The sequence below is a fragment of the Eurytemora carolleeae genome, unplaced genomic scaffold (assembly GCF_000591075.1).
Source record: "Eurytemora carolleeae unplaced genomic scaffold, Eaff_2.0 scaffold656, whole genome shotgun sequence".
NCBI classification, from domain to species: Eukaryota; Metazoa; Arthropoda; class Copepoda; order Calanoida; family Temoridae; genus Eurytemora; species Eurytemora carolleeae.
The window spans coordinates 46360-60820 of record NW_019396616.1 but is presented as its reverse complement, the minus strand read 5'-3'; the positions used below and the strand labels follow the sequence as shown (position 1 = coordinate 60820).

The window sequence follows — 14461 nt, the reverse complement described above, 5'->3', positions numbered from 1 at the left end:
TGTCAGTACTGGAAATATATATATATATAATCATAAAAACTAAAATAATCAGTTACCCATCTTTTCAAAGAATTTGTCCAAATTCTCACTTTTTTCATGTTGATAGTTTCCCTCAATTTGAACCATTTTCTGAAGAATTATGATTCTTGATAAACAAAATATAAATGCGGGAAACTGACTAATCTCTCATAAACAGAAAGATATTGAGTTAAAGATGGACACAGTACAGTCTGGACCAATAATAATAGCTTAGGAACCCAGAGCTGCCAAGGATACTAAAAGTTACTCCCGCCGTTTTCCCGCTTGAACGATTTTAACGGGAAACTAAATCAACGCTATAAAAGTTCACCAATTCAACTTAAAATTTCAAAACCAATCTAAAAACTTTCCCGTGGGTCTCCCGAGTTCCCCAATCAAAATTTGAGGCAAATCAGTCCAGGGCTTCCTAAGTTATGACAAACAGATAGACAATCAGAGATTACAACTGTATATATAACAATATATGTTCATATTATATTCCTCCCTTTTCCATCAAAACTTTTTTTCATTGAAAAAAATCGCGAGATTATCCAACAATAACATCTGTTTTAGATTTTCATGTTTTTTAAGCTGTTTCCTTTCTATTGGGGGTTCTCTACTATAAGTGGCTTGTGCATTTCTTGTGAATAAGAACCAATGTATAAATTATCAGTATCAATTTTCCAGTCAAAAAAAAAAACCAATATTATTTTTTGATAAACAAGAATATGCTAATCCTAGGGGGCGTTGCCCCGAAGCCTCCCCCTCATTGTATACTATATAGTGCAATGTTGTATGTTAGTATCAAAAAACATTAAATGTATGGTTGAAGACCAAGTATAAACCATAAACTGAGCACGAACAATAATGTTTTCTCTTTTATCGCTGAAGCGATTAAACCTTGCGCGGACACTATATATCGGGGAGATTGCAGTAAAATCGGGGTCGAAAAGAGCAAGTACACGAAAAGAAGTTGCAATAAATGCATAAAATAAAATGTTTAACAGTTACCATATATTTTGATCTATGATTTTTTATTTTTTTGAAATAAAAGAGATATAAAAAAAGATTTAAATTGCAATTTTCCTGATTGAGGTTGTAGTGAACAAATGTGCACAAGTATACTATTTTGAGTCACGGAAGTTCGTTGTAAGATTTTGACTCCACTGGAGACCACCGGAGAGAATTCATTTTTACTGGAGGGGTTTAAAAAATGCTTTTTACAATTTAAAACTTTACGCAAGGTGATTTACATTCCACTGGAGGGATTCAGATATCTTTCCAGGGGGTTTATAAATCCACTGGAGGGATTCAGATATCCTTCCTAGGGTTTATCATTCCAGTGGAGGGATTCAGATGTCTTTCCAGGGGGTTTATAAATCCACTGTAGGGATTCAGATATCTTTCCAGGGGGTTTATTAATCCACTGGAGGGATTCAGATATCTATCCAGGGGTTTATAAATCCACTGGAGGGATTCAGATATCTATCCAGGGGGTTTATAATTCCACTGGAGGGATTCAGATATCTTTCCTGGGGGTTTAAAAATCCACTGGAGGGATTCAGATAACCAACCAGGAGGTTCATAAATCCACTGGAGGAATTCAGATAACTTTCCATGGGGCTTATAAATCCACTGGAGGAATTCAGATATCTTTCCATGGGGCTTATAAATCCACTGGACGGATTCAGATATCTTTCCAGGAGTTTACAATTCCAGTGGAATTATAAATCCCCTGGATAGATATCTGAACCCTCCGGTGGATTGTAAATCACCATGCGTAAAGTTTCAAATTGAAAAAAGTTACTTTACAAACCTATCCAGTTAAAATAACATCCCTCCGGTGGTCTCCAGTAGAATCGAAATCTCACTATGAACTTCTTTGAGTCTACTATTTATTACGTCTTAAACCAACCAAGCATTAAAAGAAACAAGCGAAGCAGAAGAAAACAAAATATTTTTTCAAATTTTTATGGTTTAAAACTCCATATAAATCATTAATATCACCAAATTAATCAATTTACACAAGTGGAATTCGGAAAAAATAATTATATTTGTGCACGCACCTCAACCCTCCCCATTAATACAAACAAAGTACTTCCCTGATCTCGTTTCTGTAAAGTGTATGCAATGCAAGTTGCAACCCCCCCCCCCCCTCTTTTGTAGACTAGAGAAATTTACTTACCCTTGTATAGGGCGCAAAAATCAAATAAAAATCCAAACTTAAATACAAAAATTCACTTTACTTTATCCTCATGTTTTCTTGACTGTTTTGATAAAAGTAAATAAAGTTGATAAATTATTGCTATTCTCTAAATTATTACTCATCTCTACATCAACATCAGCTAAACAGCTAGGAAGCGGTGGGGGATGGAGGGGTTAAGCTCTTCCAGGTGTAATATTTTTACTTGGTCTGCTTTCACATTCTGCTTGTTGATCTCAATGTTTCTCTTGTTCCTGATGCTTATCCTGATGCTGCTGTTGATCTTGATGGTTGTCTTGATATTGATTATTCTCTTTTTGACCTTGATGCTTCTCTTGATTTTGATTCTTCTCTTGGTCTTGGTGCTTCTCTTGATATTGATTCTTCTCTTGATCTCCTTGCTTATCTTGCTCTCAATGCTTCTCTTGATCTCGATGCTTTTCTTGATCTTGATTCTTCTCTTGATCTCAATGTTTTTCTTGATTCATGCTGTGTATTACAGGCTGATATCTGGTATACTTCCACCTTTCTTTATTAATAACTGCCGGATCTCCTTCCAGGTTTGTTGCAAATGTTATCTTCATTTCTCCTACTTCATTGCCTAGCTGGTATTCTACGTTCATATTCTCTGATCTCTTCTTATAGATTTCAAATTTTAAGTCATCTGTTTTCCCGTAATGTTTCGGATGCAAGGTCAGAACCAAATAGTTTTCCAGGAACATTTTGATCACTTTCCCTTTGTGTTTTTCATCCCGGTATTATATCTCATTTTTATCTATCTTGAAACTTTAACGAATAAACTTGCTCTGGCTTTCTTCTGTAATATAATTAGATTCTTGTACAGAATTTATACCTTCTGTTAATGTTTCATCTTCATCTTCTCCTACTTCCAGTTTACTTCTGTCTCTCAGCTATTCTCTGAGCCGGGCCTCTTTGTCAATATACAAACTGTTGTAAAAACGTTGGTGGGCATCGAAAATAATATGTTAGGTTGGTTAGTTAGTCAATTGGCAAGTTGGTCTGTTGGACGGTTGGTTTGTTAATTAGTAGACTAATTTCCTAAAGTTCCTTTAATTGGACACAAAAAAGTCAAATGTGGTGGTACGGAAGGGGAAATAGTGGTGGCTCATGGCCGCCTGCCTTCCCCCGCTCCACTGCCTAGATCTTGTGTTAATGCTGCAGCTCCTTGTCATAAAAAAAACAGGCATATTTCCTTCAACTCTGCATTGTACAGTCCCATGAGCATTTCATCCTTGAATTCTACCAGGCTCCTCTTGTCCGGAGCATATGCTTGTTCTTATAACCTCATCTTGTCAGTATGATATTTCATGGAATCTTCATCTCTTTCCTGTTCCCTGGCATAGGTATTCCTGTTTACGGCCATCCTGGTATTTCTCTTGTGAAAAACACCCATGTTTCACATTTCTTAAATGCTAACCCTGTGAGACGAAATGACACTATCTCTTTACTATGTGGTCCCATGATGCAGGACCCCAGCATCCTTATCAAATCTTCATTTGGGATTGTTTCCCATTTACAGTTAAGCAAATGAGTTTCCAAATTCTTGCACCTTTTGAACACTTTCTTTGGGTTTCCACTATGTTTGGGAGCACTCTTGACAAAATTCACTATTATCTACTGAATAATTATGTTAGCATCTACATACTGAGGGTTGCTCTCCCAGCTGCAACTACTTCCTTTAGGTGCTCCATGTATTGTTGTGTCTCATCTATCTTATTTTCTCAAACATTGTCTTCACTCCTGAAATCTTTCCCACTATTTGCAACTCTAGCTCCATTTGCTCCATCTTTTGCATTATGATTTGACATTCTGTTACTGTGAGTGTAGGGTTCTGATTTTTCACTGTTTGTAACTCTTTCCGCAATATTTCAGCTTGCATCTTCATTTCCTCCATATCTGGTTCTGTAACCGATTCTTTACATAGGGTCACGTGAATTTAACGGTTCTGTCAATATTCCAGAAAGCTGTGACATTTGATCACAATTTCTCCTATTAAACATAATTTTTCAGCCTTTTTTCATAAATACTTTTTTGTAGGCTTATACGTTTTGAATAAATAGTATTAAACAAACAAATCCGTAAGTTTAAAGATTTTTAAAATATAAACCAAAATGCGTATGATTTCAAATAGAAGAAACCGAATGCCTCTAACTCTGGTTAGTTCGGGGTGAGGTACTCTAATAGGGTACAATCTTAAACTGTACATTGTTACACTCTGGTACACTGTTTATTGAATTCTTGTACTCTGGTAATCTGTACATTCTGGTACTCTGTACGCTCTAGTACTTTGTACACGTTGGTACTCAGTACAATCTGGTAGTACTTTATACACTCTGGTGCTCTGTATGCTCTGGTTGCAGTCTTAACTTGTTGCTGCACTGTTAATGTTTCTTCTGACACAGTTTCTCTTATTACCAGTTAAACAAGGTAATCAATGTACTTTTCTTTCTTGGAGTGCGTGGCATTTAACTACTTTTGTACTAAATGCCTTCCTCCAATAATACTTTAGGCTGTATCAATCCAGATCCAACTCTCTCTGTATTCTAAAGTATGTATCAATCAAGATACAACTCGTACTCGAACTCTTTACTCTTTACTGAGTATTAATAAGTCTGACCGTAATTCAACTAACTATATTTTGGGTTTAATGGTATTAACAAACATAATTATACAAACAAGACATGCTAATTAGGGTTAAATTACTATATATACAGGTAGGTTCAGGTTTCCATGATATACTATATTTATTACATCCATATTCAATTTTGAATAAAAGATAGAAAAAATATAAATACAATTTCAAATACAGAAATACAATCAAACAATCTATCTTTTTTTGTTTATTGATCAATTGATTTAATTAATATCGAAACATAGAAAAATTATTATTTTTTAATAGTTGTAGATGATATACATTACAATATTTACAATACATACACCCTTACACAGATGATACTGTAAAGACGAGCAAAAATTCTAAAAATATAATGATTTCAAGCATGCTTTTTGGTTTCTGCATTCAATTCAGTACTTTGATGGTTTATTAAATGATAAAGTATATGAAATAAGCCATTTTCGGCCTACACGGAACCCAATTTCCGCTCAATCGTGTGAAGTCTCATCCATTTTTAGTTGAACATCTTCTATATATAAATTTGGCTTGTCTGTCTGTCTGTTTGTTTATCTGTCTGTTTGATTGTATCAAATAAACGTCAAAATGGCTGAACCGATAGGGCCCAAATTTTTTGTGGGACATCACGTGACCACAGGAAAGGTTTATGAATGATAAAATTTTTAAAAAATGTATTTTAAAGGTTTTTAATTTTGTAAAAAAAATTAAATTCTTGAAAATCCGCGAATTTTTTTTTAAAAATCCGCATAAAATTTTTTTTTCTTTGTTTTAAAATGTAAACAAAAAGAACATGTTCACAATTTAAATAGAAGATGGTCGCGAAGCGCCCTAAAAGCCTAGTATTATATACTTTGCTTGGGTGTCTGTTTGTTTGTTTGTATCCAATAAACGTCAAAACGGCTGAATCGATGGGGCCCAAAATTTTGCGTGGGACCTCACGTGGCCCCAGGAAAGGTTAATAGAAATTTACCTCGATTTTCATAAAAATTTTGAAAATTTTGTAAATCCTAAAAAATTGTTTGCATTCCGCGATTTTTTTTGTTTGTTTTTGTTTACAATGAATAGAAAGAGAAAGAAAATGCTCGCAATCGAAATAGAAGTTGGGCGCGAAGCGCCCTAAAAGCCTATTATAATATCTATACACATTGCACATATGTTTTCTATTTTTATTCGAAATCAAACAAGTCTATCTTTTGATTATGAATATTTAATTTTTAATTACTCGAAACATAGAAAAATTAGCTATTTTTTATAGGTTATCGATTGATACTATATACAAAAATAAAATTTGATTTGTAATAAAAAATAGAAAACATATTCCATCTAATCTCTATCTGTTTGCAATTATTAAACACGAATTATGATATCAATTATTAGAAAGATACAATATACAAATCAAGGGCGTACACAGGGGGGAGGGCAAGGGGGTTAGCGGCCCCCCCCCCCTAGAACTCGAAGCTATCAGAATTTTGAAATCTGAAATGAAGAGTGAAGAACATAAAAAAATTAGTTTGCCGTTTTTTTCTGCTAGTTTTGTTTGAATGAGAGATTTAAAGTAGTACAATTGTATGGTAACAGGACATGTTTGTGTTTTGTCACATTAATTGTGTTATAAAGTTATAGTCTAGAAGCCAAATATGTTTTGAATTACAGTTCAAATTTTGCCCGCGGCCCCTAGGAGCTCCTAGGGGGGGGGGAGGCAAAAAAGAAAAATTGCGCTTCGCACATATTTCCCCTCCCCAGATTTATTTCTGTGTATACGCCCTTTAATTACAAAATTAATTGTACAACTATGATAATATATGTTCAACTTGATTTTGAGTAAAAGGTGGAAAACATATATTCCATCTAATCAATTTATCTTTTTGATTCTCAATAATAATATTCCAATTTCTCGTATCTATTAATATTATACAATATTCGATTTACGTAAATATCTATTTTCATGTGATGAAATATGAACAAGTATACAGAAACCTTCATTGGTGTGACGTCAATCTGTCCTACTATATTGACCAATGAGAGAGCAGGGAGTGTATCTATGGACCAATCAGAGGCCGCCACACCAGCCTAGACCTAGCCCTAGTTAAACATTTCATCAGAAAGTCCTGAAATTATATAGCGAGAGGTACTAGGGTAGAGTTCAGTCAATTCAGAACGTTGAAGAATAACAATACAAAGGTTGATATCCATTGTGAATCACGGAGGGCAGGTTAAAGATGATGAATAAACCACAGATAATTGTGATACCTCAGAACATGCTCTCAGAGCAAAGCAGAAACTATTTAAAGCAAAGACTAGTTCTACCCTCAGCTCAAAAACCTATTGCAGCAGTTGTTGGGAACAAACGTCCTATTCCCAGCCTTCCAACTGAACTGAAGCGCCCCCTGCCCTCATTGTCTCCTGAATGGGTGACCCTGAAACGCCCCTTGGCCGAGGTTGAGATAAAAGAAGAAAATGAAGATGATGAACCCGCCAGAAAGAGAACCAATCTTGATCATCTATCACCAGAAGAAAGATTGTTAAGAAGAAAATTAAAGAACAGAGTCGCTGCACAAACAGCCAGGTATTAAATATGAAAGTAATTAAAAAATTTAATTTTCTACTAGTGTACTTTGATTAATAAATTCTTATTATCATCTTTAATAGAACTATGTATAAAGATTAACAATATATAATAAAATCATATTGAATGATATTATTCAAAATTATATGGATACTTTGATGAAAAAATATAAACCTGTTGCGATGAAACTGTGAAATTATATTATTATATATATATGAATTGATTTTATCAATTTGAAATAAAAATAATTATATACAATTTTAGCTGGATTCTGACATTTTTATTTAAAAATACCATATTTGATAAGTTGATTATTTTCAGGGATAGAAAGAAAGCATATATTGATGAACTAGAAGAAGAGCTTGCAAAGATAAAGGAAGAAAAGAGAAAACTCCAAGAAGAAAATTCCCGATTACAAAATTCTAATTTAAACCTTCAATTAGAGAACTCCTCCCTACTCCAGCAGAATAAGGATCTAGAATCTAGGTTGGGAAATATACATGTTCAGCTCCCTCTCTCACCCCTCTCCATCCCTAGAACACCATCCCCTAACAACCCTTTGCCGTCCCCAACCATGTCCTCCCCGTCCTCGTTGTTTGAGGTCCCTGAGGTAGATGATGAACCTGCCCTGGTATCCCCTGAGCCCGCTGTGCTCGTTCCTCTGCTGCAGGAAGGATACCAGGAGTACAGGAGGTTGGACCCGGTGTTGTCGTCCAAAGACTTGACGACCTGGTCCACCAACTGTGTGTCGCAGATTCTCATCTGGTCCTTGATGGTCCTATTATACAACAGGACGCAGTCCCAGCAGTCCCTACCCAGCAAGTCCCTCTCCCCGAAGAAGAGGTTTATCTTGAACAGTTCCAACATCTCGCCGATATTAACGTGTTCAGCCCAGACATTTCTACGCCCCTTGAAAAAGAGATTTTCCCTGAATCAGACTTCACCCTGGAACCTCAATATTCCGCCCCTGGAGGAGTCTCCGCCCCTGAAACCTCCACCACTGGAGTAGATTTACAGCTTGAATTTAAACCCTATGAGGATTCCTCCGCTCTGCTCGACACTCCCACTGCTGAACAGTTGCTGAAAGATCTCTGGGTGGAGTCCAACATGAACATCAATGAAGACTGGGAGTCTATGGAGTCCATGGACTCCAGTAACCCAGAGGACTGGGAGGAATCTCTTTTTCCTGATCTAGATTAGAACATGGAGTTCCTAGGTTCTATGTGGAAAAATATGATAAATTTATTATATTAATATGGTTTGTGATAAATGGGTTTAAATAAAAGCATAAAAAATCAAGTTTTATTTCTTCAGAGACTATCTTAAAGATTTTTTGTACTTGAAACGTTTCTAAGTTGTCTAATTTTTGGGAAACCCTGCAGATTAAGCGAAACTTTTGCGGGACTTTTCTAGATTGTCAGAGAATAGATACTAAAATTGGCTAAAACTGATAACGATTTTTAGATTTTGCTTTGACACTAGTACATTGACAAATTAATTTGAAGTTGCAAACTTAGCAAATATGACGAGAAGAATTTGTCAAATAAAAAAATGTAAAATTAACTTTCATTTCTCATTTTTTGATGTTTATTGCATACAAACAACTAAACATGCCAAATTTATTTTTTGCTCAAAATTTTACGAATTGCATGTTTTGCTCGATTATTAAAATAGTCTTTGGTGACTCCTCAATAATAAAGGTTGATTTCCCGCGGACCGATTTACAATGGTACCATTTACACCTTTATCTGATATCTTCGATTAGAAACCACAATTTGAAAGTAATAATTTTAAAGAAAGAAAAACAAAGAAATTTGAATGCATATTGATAATATATCGACGAAGGCATGTAACTTTTAAAATGTAGGGCTACGAACATTTTCCTTCAAAGCATTAACTGATAGTCTTTGTTGTATTTATAATATTTTGGGAACCACCGCAATGCAATTCTTTGAAGCAAATGAGGATTTAAGAAATAATTAACAAGGTAGTAATACAACATATAAAATAAATTTGTGCCAACATGTGTTTTATAGAAATAAAATTAGCAAATTTTAGAACAAAAGAACAAATGTTTAATTATAGCAAATTAAAACGAAACTTTTTTCAAGGACTTTATTTGCACTTTTCACACAACTGCACGATGTGCACGGTAGATGTTCTGGACAACTTTTAAATTTTGTTAAGATTTATTTTAGAAATTCCGACCTTTCCCAACCCTATACGAATTCTAACATATAGATCGTTTTTTTACACGGCAGCTGAAAATCAAGGGAAATTAAAACCCCTCAAGAATACAATGATTATCCCAAGGAGCGAGAAATATATTTTAACTATTAAAAATGTAAACATAATTGTATTAAAAAAACTTTCATCGATTTTTTTTTACAATCTTATCACATACATTAAAGCACACTAGCTATTATATATTTTTCATTTTAAATGCAATGGTCGGCGTTTATATCAATACAAAGAAGACGACTTTTCTATATTAGTTTTATAATTTCTGACAAGCTTTTTTCAAATTATAAGTTTACAAGTAAACGAAAAGAAGCTTTGAATTGACATTTTCTCCTTTTTAATGTTTATGTGTATCCACTATCCATGCCATGGTTGAAAGATTGGTATAAATCAAAAGTCGTCTGCATTGTATTGATATATACGACGACGACTGTAATACAATTTACAGTAACTGGGTTTCACAGCTCTCCATTACAGCGTCGTTTACACTAAAGCGTCGGAGCAGTTTTCTGAAAAAAAGTATAATAATTTTAAATTACTCTAATTTTACTTTTTGTTTGTAAAATTTTTCATCCAATTTTGTTGATTTTAATTAAAATCTTGAAAGATTTTTAAAGTCTTTATTTTTTTGTGAAAGCGTGCTTTTTTGTTTAAGAAAAGTTCGTTTTTTTGACTAAACAAATGTTGGGAATTTTTTTTAATGGTTCAGTTGTAGATTTCAAATTGCTTTGAAGAAGAAAGTTGCATTGTTTTCTGGTTCTCACTGCATGAAAACAGAATAAAATGATTGGAAAAAAATAGTATAAAAATCAAATTTGCCTTTCTGTAGGGTAGGGGTGCTGGCTAACACTACAATCACAGTGCTGACATAGCTTCCAAGTAGATCCAATACAAACACCTGAAAGTAGATCCAATATAAACACCTGAAAGTAGGTCGAATACAAACACCTGAAAGTAGATCCAATACAAACACCTGAAAGTAGATCCGATACAAACACCTGAAAGTAGATCCAATACAAACACCTGAAAGTAGATCCAATACAAACACCTGAAAGTAGATCCAATACAAACACCTGAAAGTAGATCCAATACAAACACCTGAAAGTAGATCCAATACAAACACCTGAAAGTAGATCCAATACAAACACCTGAAAGTAGATCCAATACAAACACCTGAAAGTAGATCCAATACAAACACCTGAAAGTAGATCCAATACAAACACCTGAAAGTAGATCCAATACAAACACCTGAAAGTAGATCCAATACAAACACCTGAAAGTAGATCCAATACAAACACCTGAAAGTAGATCCAATACAAACACCTGAAAGTAGATCCAATACAAACACCTGAAAGTAGATCCAATACAAACACCTGAAAGTAGATCCAATACAAACACCTGAAAGTAGATCCAATACAAACACCTGAAAGTAGATCCAATACAAACACCTGAAAGTAGATCCAATACAAACACCTGAAAGTAGATCCAATACAAACACCTGAAAGTAGATCCAATACAAACACCTGAAAGTAGATCCAATACAAACACCTGAAAGTAGATCCAATACAAACACCTGAAAGTAGANTTACATAATCAGAATATAAAACAAAATATTATTTTAATAGAAATCTGTTAACCTCATTTCCTGGGACCAAATTTAATAATAACAAGGTTGAGATGCGTAGACGTGATTCAGCCACTTCTCTTGTACGCTGGATCAAGTTGAAGAGAAACAGTTTAACTTTGTCTACGAGGTTCAACTACTTCTCTTGTACGCTGGGCCAAGTTGAAGAGAAGTGGCTCAACGTCTACGAGGTTCAACTACTTATCTTGTGCACCAGATCAAGATAAAGAGAAGCAGCTTAACTTTGTCTACGAGGTTCAACTACTTCTCTTGTACGCTGGGCCAAGTTGAATTGAAGTGGCTCAACTTTGTCTACGAGGTTCTACTTCTTCTCTTGTACACCAGATCCAGATAAAGAGAAGAAGCTTAACTTTGTCTACGAGGTTCAACTAGTTCTCTTGTACGCTGGGCCAAGTTGAATTGAAGTGGCTCAACTTTGTCTACGAGGTTCTACTTCTTCTCTTGTACACCAGATCAAGATAAAGAGAAGAAGCTTAACTTTGTCTACTAAGTTCAACTACTTCTCTCTGTTCAATTACAGTAATACTATTTTATCTCAGCAAAAATTTCAAATAAAATACAAATATTTGAAATTACACTTTACATGTAGATACATTGTTCCAAGTATATCAAACACAGTTAAGACAAATTTCTAGAAACATTATTATCATTATTATCAATATCAAGTAGATATCTGTATTCTATGCAATGTCTTCCTATCCATGAATGTCCAAGTTTACCTATTAAAGTTGACCAGCTTACAACAGCTGTAATACCAGCTAGAACCTGGAGGGACATACTACACTCATTATCATACTCCTGCAAAACAAATACTTCTATTAGATTATGTTAAAACGTCTGTAATTTCATGTTGACGCTCCGTCTAAAAAGAGGGGCGTGTTAGATTCACAACACTACTTTTTTAAACCTTTTTCGGAGCCAACAGGCCAAAGATATTCTTGTTTTTATATTTGAAAATAGATACTTTTCAATTCCAAAATAAATATCAACAGGGCACCGTTGTAACTAATTGTGATTAATTGCGTATACTGTATTCGAAACTGTAAAAATTAGTTTAATTCGTACAAGTGACATATTATGGAATTTGTCTACGATGGGGGGGGGGGGGCTCATTTTTTTTTCTGTCTATGTGGACTAAGAACCTGTTGAGGCCCAAACTCACTATTTTCAAAGCTAAGGAATTTAAAGCTATAGATCTCTTGTCTCAAAATATTTTGCTATCACATGTTAAAATCTTAGAGTTAACATTTAAAATTGTTTGAACGACCAAGCTTACATTATCTTATTTCACTTCTAAAAGAGGTGTGTGTCTTATCATCAACATTCCATACTGTTTTCTTGACTTTTCTGAGGGGCAGAAGAATGTCTTATAAGTCAATGAATTATCCATTTTTTAAACTCACTTCTTCAAAGCTAATGAATTTAACACTAGATGTCTCTGTGATCAATTTTTTGACACAATTTGTTGCTTTCACTTTTTCTTAGATAACATTTACAATTGTCTAAAACGACTAAGCAATTGCTTGATTCAACATTTTATATTGGTTTGTTGACTTTTCTTAGAAAAATGTCCTACAATTTACAAATCAAAGAATTATCCATTTCAGAAACTCATTATCTTCAAGGCCAAAAATTGATATTCCCCTAAACTACTATAAAATTGGAAATTTGGCCAGTTTTGTGCTAAAACCCTTGACAAGCTTGGAGTGGGAGGCGGAAAATTTAAATTTTGAGTGACATAGTGGCGCAACATTTTAAATATTTTTAAAAAAATATTTTCTCAAAAATCAAAATTTACGGGCTCACTATTATGGTGATTTAAAGGTTGCAAGTAATCAAGCAAAAATCGATGAGAATTTTGCCAATTACTTCTTAATAACCAAAACTAACAAGTGAGTTAGAGTGGTAAAATTACAGCCAAGCGACCCTGTATCAAAAATTTATGAGACTTTTTATAAGCAGGCTGAATCTATGTGGGGGTCACCAGGAGGGGGACCTTCCTCAGCTTTCCAGGGAATAAGGGGGGGATTTCTCCCATACCCCCCTTAAGCTGTCTGTGCCTCACTACCCCCATAAATGTTTTGTTAACCTCTGTAAGCCGTGGTTCGTCAGTAAGAAGCCAAAATGTTCCAACACTAAGCCAGGAAACACCTGAAAAATATACCAATAAGACCAACAACTACAATGTTCGTAATTTCGAAGAAAAATTTCGATTTAAGTCAGTTCGATAAAACTAACAAAATGTTAGTGTTTTTTAACGGTGCATTTTTGTGAAAACAATTTATGCAAATATGAGAAAAAAATATTTAATACCTGCCAGCACACACAAAACAGAAAGAACTAAAGTTACAAACAGCAAGACAGCAGTCAGTTTATTGTCTGTAATAATAATTAATAATAATTATAATAAAAATTCTAATGATATTAATCCTAATAATCATATTATCAATAACTAGCTTGATAACCCAGCATTGCCCAGGTAACTCATAGTTGCTTACCCGTTTACCCGTGCTTGGTCGTAAATTTCGATTTTAGCATTTTTTTCCTATAAAAGTCAACCCACTCAAATTAGAATCTGAAAACCAAGCGGAGAACATTCCCAAGGGTCTCCCGAGCTCCTATCAAAATTTGAGGAAAATCCGTGAAATGGTTCCTGAGTTATGATTGGACATCAAAACAAACAAACAGAGATTTAACAACTTTACATATTAAAAAAAAAATAATGAGAAAAATAATGAAAATGATAATAATAATATTAGTATTAATGATAAAAGAAATACTAAACTGCTCATTGCATTCATTGTAGTTTCAAATTCGCCTCCGTTTAGCCCGATTTACAATTTAGTACCCTTTATCTCAACAATTGAGAGATAAAAAGTGTTTTAGTCTTATGTTTCCTCCATTGTTTCTGTTGCAAACTAAACGAAATTTAGATATCTCAGTCATTCTTGATCTGACAAGCCTTTGACAGGTTGTTCATCGGACATATTTATCAATGATTGGAGAAACACTTGAAATAACGTCTACAGTCCCTTTAATGGAACTTTCTGTACTGTTGTGTGAGGGGAGGAAGGCCAGCCACAACAATTTCTAGTCCGAGCCACATTCTCCTCTTTTTCTCGTCCGAGCCACCTC

The 14461-nt window shown here is 34.4% G+C and overlaps 3 protein-coding genes across 3 annotated transcripts in view; 1 reads left to right on the top strand and 2 right to left on the bottom strand.

Moving 5' to 3' along the window:
* The window catches only part of LOC111706361 (fatty acid-binding protein), a 3348-nt gene extending 3130 nt beyond the window's left edge, over window positions 1–218 (bottom strand). The window contains exon 1 of the mRNA XM_023479220.1: window positions 57–218. Within this exon, the coding sequence (XP_023334988.1) occupies window positions 57–126 (70 nt within the window). The 5' untranslated portion in view covers window positions 127–218. The remainder of the gene's footprint in view (window positions 1–56) is intronic.
* A 6761-nt stretch (window positions 219–6979) lies between these two features.
* On the top strand, window positions 6980–8739 carry LOC111706365 (X-box-binding protein 1). The gene is made up of 2 exons (XM_023479227.1): window positions 6980–7440; window positions 7762–8739. The coding sequence occupies exons 1-2, from the start codon at window positions 7094–7096 to the stop codon at window positions 8447–8449; spliced, it is 1035 nt and encodes a 344-aa protein (XP_023334995.1). The 5' UTR covers window positions 6980–7093; the 3' UTR covers window positions 8450–8739.
* On the bottom strand, window positions 8472–14313 carry LOC111706356 (uncharacterized). Its single transcript, XM_023479214.1, has 7 exons — window positions 14289–14313; window positions 13640–13705; window positions 13416–13477; window positions 12046–12124; window positions 10501–11254; window positions 10128–10190; window positions 8472–8631 (listed from the first exon to the last, which is right to left on the bottom strand). Exons 1-7 carry the CDS (start codon window positions 14311–14313, stop codon window positions 8472–8474), a joined length of 1209 nt encoding a protein of 402 aa, XP_023334982.1.
* Between the last annotated feature and the right edge of the window lie 148 nt (window positions 14314–14461).